Raw genomic sequence first — 13,459 nt, 5'->3', positions numbered from 1 at the left:
AAAACCTTAAAACATTAGTTCTATGAGCCTTTCATACTTATAAACTCTTTCACTCCTCTTCTCTCCTCATATCGAATGTGAGAATTCACACTAATAAACTCAACAATCTCCCCAAGTGTGGGTACTATACACTTTCTGCTATGCTCTCCTTTAAGTATACTATGTCCCAACCGAATCATCGACTCTCATACTACTTGTTGGACCAGAATACGATCGGGGAGCCTCCAACCATCAATGAGTTCTATTTATATCGGGGTATGAGAAGAGTGAAGAGTCACAAGTGAGACACCCTGTTTTGAACCAAAACCTTAAGAGTTTGTTTGAGAGTTTGATTTTGGAGGGAAATGAAGGGAAATAGAAGGCTTATGAGTCATCTCACAGGTGCATATCATGGTTCTCAATCCTTCAATTTTCCTTCTTCTCCCTCTAAAATCCAACTCATAAACTGACCCTAAGGTATCAGTTCCATGAATCTTTTCTATTTATAAACTCCTTCACTCCTACTCTCTTATATTTCACACTTTCACACTTATAAACCAACACATGTAATACTTATTTTCTAGATGAAAATTGAGGACTAACAACTGCAAGAGTGGGTTCCTCTTTAAAATAGAATGAAACACAAGTAAAAAATGTTGGTAATACATGAAATAAAACTACCAAAAAATAACACATCAATTTAAATTCACATATCAGAGCACACCCTCCAATTAAATAACTAACTCTCCTCATTTCTCACTTCCACAGACTCTTCTTCCTGGTGATATAAAAAAAGGTATTTTGAAAACAAAATTTTTGTACGAGTGGATTTATTTACAAAATGTTTTAAACAAGAGTATTTCAACAATGGATTTGGTTATATGCATCTTAATTTCACTTTATAAAAGATAAAATCAAATTTAATTTGAAGTGAGTCATAGGCTGAAGTCCACAAATTTCATAACCATGAGGCATCTACCTTCTTGTAGGTGTGTTACCCTTAATCATTATAAGGCACTGGATAGTGTACTTAACCTTAAGTTCCATTTATCTACTTTTGGATGGTGGCTTCTGACAAATAGAAAGAGAATAGGACCTTACAAATTTCTTAAAACATACTTAAGTTAGTGTGCCTGAATTGTTATTTTTAAAATAAGAATAATAGTAATATGGTTAAATCAATAATATTCCTTTTTCGGATTGATGTATTAATCTTTTGGTATTTCTTCAACCGTTGCCATCAGTCTTGTACGTTGATGTATTGGGCAGGTCTCTTCATAATGAAGTTTTCTTATTAAAGAAATACAATAAGTTTGTACCCGTATTTATATAACTGGTCGGAATCGTGGAATCTTAATTGAATCATGTTTTCTCCTTTGGACGTCATTGCCAATATAATAATCTATCCAAAAATAGAAAAAGGGCAGTGTAGCAAAGCAAAAATTATTGTCTCCTCATTTTTTTAGTTTTTTGGTCGTGAAGAGATTTTTTGTATTAATCAGATTTTAACAAATAATATAAAAATATTATTTTTTGAGTTTAATTGTTTTTTATTGATGTCATAGATTCTGGATAGAGAATGACACACTCGACAATATCTATGTCCTTTGGCCATGACCATATGTCTGGGGTGTAGCAAAAGCAGAAGGCACAGACTCATACGCACACACAGACACACTTGAAGTCCTTCTGGTTGAGACAGACCAGAAACAATCTAGCTAGGTGGCTACAAACTAGCATTCTCTTTTGAATTCTTTGGTCACCCTTGCTCTTCGTTCCACCACATATTCTTCTCAACCTCTCATTTTCCTTTTCTCACACATACCCACTCTCTTTCACTCACACCATTCCCTTTTATCTCCTTAACCCTCTTTTTGCCATCCTATTCAATGGTCTAATTCATTGACCATTTTTTTTTATGTAAAGAAAAAGTGAAACCACTCATCACCCGTTTCGTCATGACTTCTTCATCTGCAAATCAACTTATTTCTATTAGTCCTGATGAGCTCAGGTTCCATTGTATGTTTTCACATTCCTACTCTTATTTCTATATCTCTATATATTCTTTTTCCCATTCATTTTGTTGCATGCAAGTTTTACATTATTTGTCGTGGGGGTCTTCCTCAAATATCATAATTGACTTTAAAGGATTAAACTTTGTGGGCCAAAGGCTGTAATTTCTTTTTACCTTGATTAAAGTTGTTGTCATATAACAAAGATGTCGCAAAAGGTTTGTGTCCCACGACAAGGTACATAATTTTTTTGTCTTCATGTTCCGAACCAATTGAACTTTACAAAATAATATTAAAATATTAATTTCTGTTTTTATAATTTCTTTTTAAATGAATAAAGTTTTGTCATTAGCTTGGGACACATGAACGGAGACATGTTATCCACATCTTGTCCTTGTCGCTGTGGACCATGTGCATAGAGGTAGCTTATATCACCTAAGTTGCCCTTTTAATGTTACCATATGCTGTTGAGTTATTGGTGAAATTATCATTAATATTGTTTAAAAGTACTAGGTTAGTGACCAAAGGAGGTTATGTTACACATGACAGAACTATGAGTTGTAAATCGATTTATATGGTTTTGGTTTGGTTTTATGCAACTTTATTGAGCAGTTCACGTAGAAGATTTTATATAGATATTAATTCTTTGACCCGTCCTTTTCTTAATAAGCTTGCTTTCTAATTCAGTGATTCTCAGTTTCTCACAATATTCATTCATGTAACCAGTTGAGCTGGACAAGCAAACATTTTGTGATCTTAAAGTTGCAAATAACACAGAGAGCTATGTTGCTTTCAAGGTACTCTTTCAAAACACACTTCTTATTATTGGATATGCTTTTCTCCACCTTACTCATACTTAATTCTGATCGCATTTGATTCCAATCTTATCTTAGTTTGCATTTTTGTAGGTCAAAACCACTTCACCGAAGAAGTACTTTGTACGACCGAACACTGGTCTTATACAGCCCTGGGACTCTTGTATCATCAGAGGTGCTGCTTGTTACTACTGCATAGTCATTTATGATTCTATTTCTTTGATTGGGATATCCCCCCTTCTTTTTGGCTTAAAAGCTTGTATATGATATTTGGTATTGTGAAAAGATGTGCTGATGAAGAGAGCTCGTAATCCCTCGATTCCTTTTAGGACATATGCATTTGAAAAAACTACTGAATTTGGAAATATGCTGTTTCATCTAAGACATTACTCGAGGAAAAATAAAATATTAGTTGGACTCCTCGACTTAGTTCTGTGAAGACCAAATTTTCAACCATTAAAGGTCTCAAAGTCCAATTTTTTTCCTCCCCGTGTCTTCAGGAACAAGCATAATGTCATTTTTGGAGCTTATATCCAAACATGTGATACACTAAGTGGTTTTTATAGTTTCAAAGTGGCCTTTTTTTTGTGTTAAATACTACGGAGTTCAAATCAATCATATAAGTGCTATTCACTTACGATCTTGGAACCCTTTACCATGTTTGGTATTAAAATCTGTTATATTGTCCAATTTTTGTATTGTACAGTAACCCTCCAAGCCCAGCATGAATACCCTCCAGACATGCAGTGCAAAGACAAGTTTCTCTTGCAGAGTACTGTAGTGAATTCAAATACTGATGTTGATGAGCTCCCACCAGATACTGTAAGAGAGTAAACACTGTCCTTGCTTTACAAGATCGAGGATTGACTTATAATTTGGATGGAAAAAATTTGGTCATGAATTCTGCTATTTTGGTTGCAGTTTACTAAGGAAAGTGGAAATACAATAGAGGAGATGAAACTAAGAGTTGCATATATCTCTCCTAATTCACCCCAAGGAAGCTCTGAAGATGACGTATTGAAGAACTCATCGCAAAAATTTGACGCCTCTTCCGTGAGTCTCTTTTCTTCCCTCACCCCCTGTGAAAATTAGTTTGACGACCTTTCATTTTTTTTACTTCATTTTAGGTTTTGTAATATTATGTATTTAGCCGTAATGCTATATGTTGCATCTTGTGTCAATCTGGAATCTGAGTGGGATTCCTTCAGAAATGCAAAGAAACTTCGCATATTTGAAGTGGAAAACGCCTGAGAAATTTGATTGAGGGGGTCTCTATGGATCAGTTAGTAACATAATTCTTGTGTTTTGTGAAAGCCACAATTCCATCTTATAGATCCACAGAGCACAGAATACTCATGTGAACTGTGCATCGTGCATTTGGAGGAAAGAAAACTTTATTCTTTTTTCAAATAATGTGTGATGAAGATAGAAAAGATGTTGTGATTGATAAGTAAAGAGAACAAAAAATCAAATAAATGAAACATTGGAATATCCTAATGTAGGACTCTTCTGAAGGAAAATATAAAGACGTGCCTACTTCAAATTTCTCCTATTTAGATTTCAGAGCGGACCTAGTATCTATCTAGATACGATTTCTGTGTTTCCTTTCAACTTTATATAATTTTATAGATGAGCTTTCTGAGGTTTTAAAAGTGCATAAAACACCTAGCAGATTATGCACTCTAGGTACAGTTTCACCAATCAGGAGCATGGAACAGAAATTATACATGACCCTCAAGTTGGTTTAGTACTGATCACTTTCTGAAAGATACATGCACAATTTAAACCTTTGGGGCTTTCTATTGGTTATACTTGGAATTAAGTTGAGTATATTACTTTCGTATTTATAACACCAGTTTTATGGCTCTTTTTGCTAAAAATGTTATATGTGCTGCTTCTAGATACATGTTATTCTTATTCATATATCTAGTATATCAACCAAATGAATGAGTTGCTTAAGTTGTTTGTGATCATCTCTAGTATTAATGATATTTGATTCATTGTCAAGCATTTCTTACACTGTGGCATTCGATGCCCCATGATCTATCTTTTTTACACACCCAGTAATGTAGTTTATGTTAGCCAGTCACTTATAAATTGCTTCTTAAATTAAATTTCTTTTATTTGAAGAGTCAGGCTTTACAGCAACTGAAGGAAGAAAGAGACGCTGCTGCCAGACAAACGCGACAACTGCAACAGGAACTGGTAACTATCCGATCTTATCGTTCTTATGTTGATATAAAAATAAATATTATTACATAAGGGGGAATAAGAGAAATGATATAAGGTGTTTATGAAAGGAGTTACTACAAAACTTTCACACAAGGTCAATTTAAGTGCCATGAGGTAAATATGAACTAAAAGTGTTAAGTGGAATGGGAAGTTAATAACATATGAACTTTTAACCATTCAAAAGCCTTTCTTTTTTTCCTCCATCTGATTATTCATAGTTGAGACATGAGGGGTGTTGCAAATATTACTAATCCCTTGCTTGTGTTGGTATACAGGACATGCTGAAAAGGCGAAGAAGCCGAAGTGATCCGGGGTTTTCCTTCATCTTTGCCATATTTGTGGGTGTGATTGGAATTTTGCTTGGCTTTCTTATGAAACTTATATTCTCTTCACCATCTACAGAATGATTGATACTGTTGGAAACCACCTTTGCATCCTGGCCTTCCTGTGTTGTTCACTGTAATAGTGTAAAGTTATATATATATTCTTTTCAATGAGAATTTTTACATTTTGGTTCTAACCTTATATATTTTGTGAAAGTAAGCATTAGTGCATGTACTCATGTTGAGATAGAAATAAGGAAGGACCTCATCATCTATTCCCCGATACCTCAAAATGTAAAAGGGAGATTTAAAAAAAAATTGATAATTGAGACAGAAAAAATAATATAAATTAATTATCGATGATGTAATGACGGTTTATAAATTTTTATACTGATAATATATAAATATTAAATTTTATATTGATTATGGCTATTTCACAAGCCTTCTTAATCACCCATTTGATTGAGATGATGCTAAAATTAATAGTGGTAGGTCCCCCAACATCAACCTCCCTTGCCTAATCCAAATTTGATATATTGTTTTATGATAAAAAATAGCTACATAGGTAGGTTTATTCTCTTTTTTCTTAAATAATAATAAAATATTTATCAACATCATGTCATCACACACGGGAGAATATTAAATTGGTATGAATTAGTATTCTCATATCATCACACAAATAAGAAAACAAGAAGAAGAAAAACCGGGAAAGGCCAAAAACATATTATTGTTTCTTTCTCCTTTTGTTGTCGTGGCCTTCCTTTTTATTTCTTCTGGAAATATTCAGTTTAATGAGTAATATAAATTGATTTGAAAATTCTGAGACCAAAAAATGAATGGTGAAGATGAGATCCATTTGAATTTTATTTGATGAGATTTAAAATTGATGATAAGCTATGAAGAAAAGTCCATACTCATCAGGATATGTGCAATAATATTCCCCCACCCCTCTACTTCCCTTATAAGTTAACTTAAAAGTTATTTGTTTTTGTTGTTAAAGTTAGTTTAATTTAAAAACAGTAAATTGAAAATTTTCTTTTTCAACTAACATCAACAACAAAAGAAGGGAGTATTAAAAGAAAATCAAAAGAGGAAAAAAAAGAATGCAATATATGAGTTTTATAAAGATTTACCTGCATACATATTACACTCAAATAAATATTGAAGTTAAAATCTATACATTAATGGTATAAATTATTTTACACTATAAACACATCATCTATCATTTAATTTATAATATTTTTATTTAAAAATTAATTCCTTAAAGATTTACCTTAATACATGTTACACTCAAATAAAGATTTACTTAGAATACAATACTCAGAGGTTACATAGACACAGACTTTCTCTCCTTCCTCTCTCTTTTTCTTTCTTTCCATTTTCTTCCTTTCTTTCCTCTTTTTAAAACCATTTGATATTCTCCAATGGCCTTTTCTATCTTCCATTGGGTTATATAGATTCCCATCTAGAATCAATTGTAATTGGTGTGTGGTTGTTTATGTGAAGATTTTTAAGGACTATTTAAATATAGAAAAAAATACACACACAACTTTTCTGGGTCTATTCATTCCATGTTTGCTTCAGAAGAGAAGGCCTTTGTAGAGCTGCAGAAAATTTCCAATTTATTTGTTTTTTAAAAGAAAAACTAGTATTTTTAATCCCATTTTTTTATGTAAATTTTGTTCATATATTTTTATATCCATTTTTGGAAAAGCTTGAGTCTTGAAACATGGGCAAGCAAGGTCCTTGCTATCACTGTGGAGTTACTAGTGAGTTCTTGTTTCTTCAATATATAATTATTATTATTAATTTTTAATCTTTTATTTGAAAGAGTGTTCTGAAACTAATTGCAAATTGAGATGTGTGGATGGAAAGTTACTGGCCAATATCAATAACAAAAACAATAGTTAGGGATGTTCTGCATAATATTCTGGATGTATTTGAATCCAGAAGTACAAGTAGTGTTGTTGCCTAAGCATTTGGAATTGAAAGTTGTGGAAAACTACCACTTGTATTTCTTGGTCTTTGTTTACCTTGATTCTGTTTGAAATATGTGAAAATGTAACTGCCACTTGTCTGTGCAAAATTAAGCTCAAAGTTCATTGAAAATTGGATATGACTAGTTCCCTCATAGGAACAAGTTACACACCTAAGTTGTATTTTCATTAAGAGACAGTTCATAATTCTTGTCCTCTCCCATTTGAATTATGTGAATTTTATAAATGAGAGGAGATAAGCGAACGCAATTATACATTTTGTAAAATGCCCATAGTTAATCCATTTCTGTTATGAAAGGATTGTTGTTTTCATTTCCTCTAGACCTCTACAACGCAATTTCTCGTTGTGTCAGGGGATCTCGGTCAAGCATTGTAATCATCCCTGTTCTTATTTACAAAGGTGCTAAAATGTTTGTATATTTCTGATAATCAACCATTTCAACAGGCACACCACTTTGGCGCAATGGACCACCACAGAAGCCAGTACTATGTAATGCATGTGGATCTAGATGGAGGACTAAGGGAACACTTGCAAATTATACCCCTTTACATGCTCGGGAAGAAGGTGATGATTATGAGGATCAAAGGGTTTCCAGGGTAAAGAGCATGCCGTTAAATATGATTAAAGAAGTGAAGTCGCTCAAACGAAAGCTGAACAATGATAGTGTTGTATATGGAGGGCTTTCTCCTGATTACAACCTGGGATTCCGAAAGGCTTTAAATGAAGTCACAAACAATCGATCAAGTTCAGGATCAACTGTCTCTAACTCAGAGAGCTGTGCCCAATTTAGTGGCACTGATGCTAGTGATTTGACAGGTTGGACAATCAATTTGCTGATTTCAATGTATAATCATTGTTTATACCGTTAAGGAAGCATTATCCATTCCCTTGAAATAGTACCAATTTTATTGGTACTCCAGATTTTTATTAGCATAATTAATAAGTGGATGATGAAATGTTGGAAATGTAAATAGATAAATAAACGAATTCTGGAATTGCAGCAAAGTTGCTTAATCATTGAAGAAGAGAAGTGAGTTTTGCTTCTAGTTTATCATTAGTTAACTTAAGATTAAGAACTTACACTCATGTTATTATTCAATATATGTAATCTTTTGCGCATTAAAACATTTAACCCTTCGTTTTTATAATAAGTGTTATTCTAAATTTCTAATATAGATAGTTTGGTTGTTTTAGGTCCTGTTCAACCAGTAGTGTGGGATACTATGGTGCCTTCGAAAAAGAGGACATGTGTGGGTCGTCCAGAGCCTTCTTCTGTTGAGAAGCTCACAAAAGATTTATGCACTATTCTTCATGAGCAACAATCTTATTTTTCTGCCTCTTCCGAGGAGGATCTTCTTTTTGAAAGCGAAACACCAATGGTCTCTGTTGAGATAGGACATGGAACCATTCTCATGAGGCATCCTAGCTACATAGCTCGTGAAGAAGAGTCTGAGGCTAGCTCTCTTTCCATTGATAATAAACAATGTGCAGTGAATAATGCATATTTATATCCCGGTGCCATTCTTATGCATAATGATTCCAGTGGTATGAACTTCTCATCTCAGGGAGTTGAGAAGGTTAGGAAAACTACTGGCCAGGGAATGCAGCAGGAGCAACTTAGAAGGCATGCTTTCTTACGCTAGTTTATAGTCTGTCATAATATAGTCAGTTATGCTTGAGTGTTATTATTTATCATGATAAACAATGCCCATTATGTTGTTCGAAAAAGAGTTTTCCATTTTGTCTATTTCTGCCCCATAATAGAAAGTCGATTTGTGCAAGGGAACTAGTGAAGACATATTTGAGACTAAAGTGCTGAAATATATATCATCATTAACATTTCTGCTTTTTAACTTTCAGGGAGAACTCTCAGCTTGAAAGAGAACAAATCCTTGGGGGTCATGATTCACCGCTGCGCTTAATAGATTTAAATGTGAGTTGTATTCCCCTTTCCCTCTCTTGACTGCATTGTTTTAGTAGCCTAAATTGTCAAAAATGCTCGTAGCCTGCCTTGTAATAAGTGTACATCTTTCTGAAAATCAACTGTTATAATCTGTCACAGTCTTACATCATTATTGTTGGGCTCAAGTTTTTTGACACTCAATTTGTATAACCTTTTTCGAATATTTTTTAGATTCTTCATTCCTGTAAATCTGTAATTACTCTTAGAACTTTCATGATAGCACTTTGATTCAATGCCATCTGAGAACAGGCAATATATTCATAAATAATTTAATCATTGTTTTAGTCTTGCATTCTTGTATTGTTCTGTATACTTGTTTATAATTATATATTAGTAGGCGAGGTCTTGAGTCTATCTAATCATTGAATGCTTAACACAATTGTTATTATGTTTCATTAGGATGTAGTAAACTATGAGGAGTTCTTGAAAAACTTGACGGATGCAGAGCAACAGCAACTACTGAAGTTTCTTCCTGTGGTCGATGCTGTCAAACTTCCTGACAGGTTAGGATCTAATGCAATTGTATTTCATCAAGTTTTTGTTGTTATTGATCAAGAATACTGCTTCATATTTCAAATCTATTTATTATCATGTTTGTAATTTATAATTCTTACACAGAAGTGGTGAATCTATTTGTCTTTAGGGATATATTTTGGCAAGTCTAAATGCACCATAGTTATTGTTGGTGTGTGCCAATATAATTAAAGCCATTTCATTCAATACATCATTGCTTTAGAATGTCAAAAAGTAATGTGCTAAATTATCCATCCTTTATTTCAATGTCATGGCATTTGGTGCTGAATGTTCAGTTTTTTTTGTATAAATAAAATATAGTGATGCTCTTCGGTGCTAGAAGATGTTGAGATTGATTCATCTCTATTGACAACTTGTGTTGTATGTGCAGCCTCAAATTCATGTTCAATAGCTCTCAATTCAAGGAGAACTTAACTTATTTTCAGCAGCTTCTTGCTGAAGGTGTCTTTGATATCTCTTTGTCTGGGACAAAACCTGAAGACTGCAAGACTTTGAAAAGGCATGCGTTGTCCAATCTGTCAAAGTCAAAATGGGTAGAACACTATTATTTTCTCAAGGTTTGTGCTAGTTTATTTTCTCAAGGTTTGTGCTAGTTTATTTTCTCAATGTTAAAGCTTGTGTTGGTAAATAAAATTGTCTGCATTGATACTTATAAGATATCAAGATATCACTTCCTTCTATGGATACAGAGATGTAAAACCAGAAGTGGAAAATCTGTTACCTTGGGCTCAAATGGTACAGTATCAAGTTATGTTGCTCACGTCAAGAGAATGTGTGAAAACCAAAATCAAAACTCTCCAGGTTAGCTGAAATTCTGACATCAATGAAGACAAAACATATCATATGCCATGACATTACAAATGCTCTTTTCCTGATGCAACAATACAATGATGTGATTGTCCGATATACCATGTCATAATGAATACAGATTTAGATTGAGGGAAATAACATGGATAAATTTGGATCCCATCCATAGAGTAGTTCAGGTTTTCATAACTTACCAGTAATTTGTGCAGGTTTCAAATGCTTTGTTTATTGTTTAAAACTCGAAAATTTTAAATAACCTACACCACTTTAGTACTACTCAAGTTCTTAAACTAAGAATAATAGAACATACAAAAAACTAGTATTCGGTTATCAATTATGATTTGTAATTTTGTTTGCTAGCACACACTGGACAATTTAGTTGTCGTGGTATTTAGTTTATGCTACTACAGACAAGCAGTTTTAAATTTTACTTGTAGATACATGGCACTCAAAAATCAAAATGCTGAATAGATGTTAACTTTGTACTTTGAGAGATGTGAAGAAAATTATCTTACAGTTAACTAGTTAGACCTGAACTGTTGGTTATCACCGCTGCTTATGATTTCCCTTCCGATTCATTCTTTAACAAATATCTTGCAAATTTCAGAATTGAAGACAATCATGAGGAGTCCCAAAAGGGTGGTAGCAAAGGCTGGCTATGAGGGAAAGGAAGTTGTAGAAGATGGCTCTCACTACAGTCCCAAAAGCCTATTTGCTTTGCCTCCTGAGGCCAGCTCACTTTTTCTGGATTCTTCAAACTTTGTTGAGGAGAGTTCTGATCAGGATCTGCTACTAGAGGTGCCATCTAATAGTTATTTTCCTGAGGCAGAGCTCCTGCCGCCAACTTTCAGCTTTGGTGCTCAAGCTAGCACTAGTAATAGCTCAGTATACTCACATCTTAATTGATCTTAGCAGGTTACTTGGGTGTCTATAGGCTGAGAGATTAGGGTCTGCATACATAATTTGCATCTTAAACATATGATGATCATACCTTTGTTCCTTGCGACCGTGACTTTAGATTGTCAATGGTTTTTTGTATAGGTTGATAATAGATTGTAACATATAAGCATGAAATGTTTTGTGTATAACTTCGTTCTTATTTCCCATTTGTGAATAATTTTGTTCTTATTTCCCATAGAGATCCTACCTTTTGCAACTTTCGTTTAGACGACTGCTTTATGGGAGGAACAGATATTTATTGGACCGACCTTCCAGATCAAAGAGGGAAAGTTATCTGATGTCCCATGCCACCAGAAATGTCAAACAGGAGGTCAACATGAAGGTCCTGTCTTCCTTGGAGAATGTTCATGCTTCCATTTATATCTCGAAATAGTCGTGTCTTGTGCTGATGAATCAAAAAGGGAGATACAGAGAAGGAGAATTACTCCATATGCTGGACCAGAGCAGTAGGTGGATGTTCCGGAGGACTTCAGATTTGCTGCAGGGAAGGTCTAATTGCAGATGTTCAATGTCGAGACCCCGTTGGCCGATTACAAGGATGAAGACCTACTTTGTAGTTACTTTCAGGAAGTGAGGATTAAACTATCTCTCCTTAGTATGGCAGGTCAAACTATTCATTGGTTTATTCTCATGAGAGATGAAGGACTAGTTGTCATGGGAAAATTGAATCATGCTCTTATTGCTCCTTATGATAATCCTTTTAGGAGCTTTTGCATTTGGAACAGATGGGTAGCATCAATTGCTACATCACAGACTTCAAATTGCTTTCTTCTCAGCCTGATTCATCTATTTAAGGATCAATACCTGGTCTACTTTATTGGAAGATTACAGCCTGAGTTTCAATACGTTAGGTTGTCCAACCCGCAAACAAGAAGCCAAGTGACGCAAGGAGAACTCGGGATACTTTGCCTCGCGTAATCAGACATGACAATCGGGGAATATGACGAAAGCATACATGGTCAGTTCGATCTAGAAGGATTCAATACTACGGGTGTGAGTAAAACTACACAATTTAGAAGGGTTAAATTCTATATTTATGCATAAGATAGTAATATAGTAAATAGTGATGTTATTTGGTTCACTAGACAGTTGTGGTGTAAGAGGGAAACAAAGGTGGAAGTAGGAGCTGGAGAATTAATGGACAATTGGACATAGATGATGCACTTGAACACACTTCAAATATAACAACAACATATGATAGAAAGAGGAGACATCAGTCATTTGTTGTCGGAGAATATGTCTTTATTAAACTTAGGTCACATGGACAACAAACTGTGGCACAAAGAATTACTTCCAAGTTTGCAACAAGGTTCTTTGGATCTTTTCACATATTAGAAGAAAAAATAAGAGAAGTGGAATACAAACACTTCACTTACCACATAATTCTAATGTTACAGCTAAAATAACAAATTTAAAATAAATGACTCAATGGAAAAGAGGAGTGAATAAAATGAAAAGGACAGCTAAATAAATACAATATCGCCGTTTAATGCATGTAAATTTAAATATACCAAATTGAAAGTAAATGCACTTACATTTAACTGCGTGTCACAGGCGATATATCTGTCGAATTAAAGGGGTTTCTTAATCCATTTTATTGGACAACTACGCCCAAGCAAAATGCGTGTTGAGGATTATGGGTTTGGAAAATTATTATATTTCGGCCGGGGTCGTGTGTCATAAGCGTGCATGAAAATCCCTTTTTTTTAAGTGCGCAAACATGAGGATAAGTGATTACGAAATATACACATATTGAAGGATAAAAGTTTAAAGAATCTAGGAAACACCACGCTGACTCACAAAGTTCCAATGCATGGACAACGTTTATGTGAGCTT

General features: G+C 34.1%; 1 protein-coding gene across 3 annotated transcripts; it reads left to right on the top strand.

The window, feature by feature from the left end:
* LOC109348879 (GATA transcription factor 26-like) lies at positions 1,604 to 12,730 on the top strand. 3 transcript variants are annotated; one of them, XM_019589482.1, is made up of 11 exons: positions 1,604 to 1,998; positions 2,718 to 2,788; positions 2,900 to 2,981; positions 3,513 to 3,628; positions 3,728 to 3,859; positions 8,709 to 8,983; positions 9,220 to 9,292; positions 9,722 to 9,825; positions 10,227 to 10,413; positions 10,540 to 10,657; positions 11,271 to 12,730. In XM_019589482.1, exons 1-11 carry the CDS (start codon positions 1,938 to 1,940, stop codon positions 11,567 to 11,569), a joined length of 1,518 nt encoding a protein of 505 aa, XP_019445027.1. In that variant the 5' UTR covers positions 1,604 to 1,937; the 3' UTR covers positions 11,570 to 12,730. The 3 variants fall into 3 exon arrangements, with proteins under 3 accessions (XP_019445027.1, XP_019445025.1, XP_019445026.1); XM_019589480.1 differs by lacking the exons at positions 1,604 to 1,998; positions 2,718 to 2,788; positions 2,900 to 2,981; positions 3,513 to 3,628; positions 3,728 to 3,859 and adding exons at positions 6,705 to 7,130; positions 7,804 to 8,175 and having other exon boundaries at positions 8,554 to 8,983; XM_019589481.1 differs by lacking the exons at positions 1,604 to 1,998; positions 2,718 to 2,788; positions 2,900 to 2,981; positions 3,513 to 3,628; positions 3,728 to 3,859 and adding exons at positions 6,706 to 7,130; positions 7,804 to 8,175 and having other exon boundaries at positions 8,554 to 8,983; positions 10,546 to 10,657.

This window comes from Lupinus angustifolius, chromosome LG06 (assembly GCF_001865875.1).
Source record: "Lupinus angustifolius cultivar Tanjil chromosome LG06, LupAngTanjil_v1.0, whole genome shotgun sequence".
NCBI classification, from domain to species: Eukaryota; Viridiplantae; Streptophyta; class Magnoliopsida; order Fabales; family Fabaceae; genus Lupinus; species Lupinus angustifolius.
This window is presented reverse-complemented; position numbering and strand designations above follow the sequence as displayed.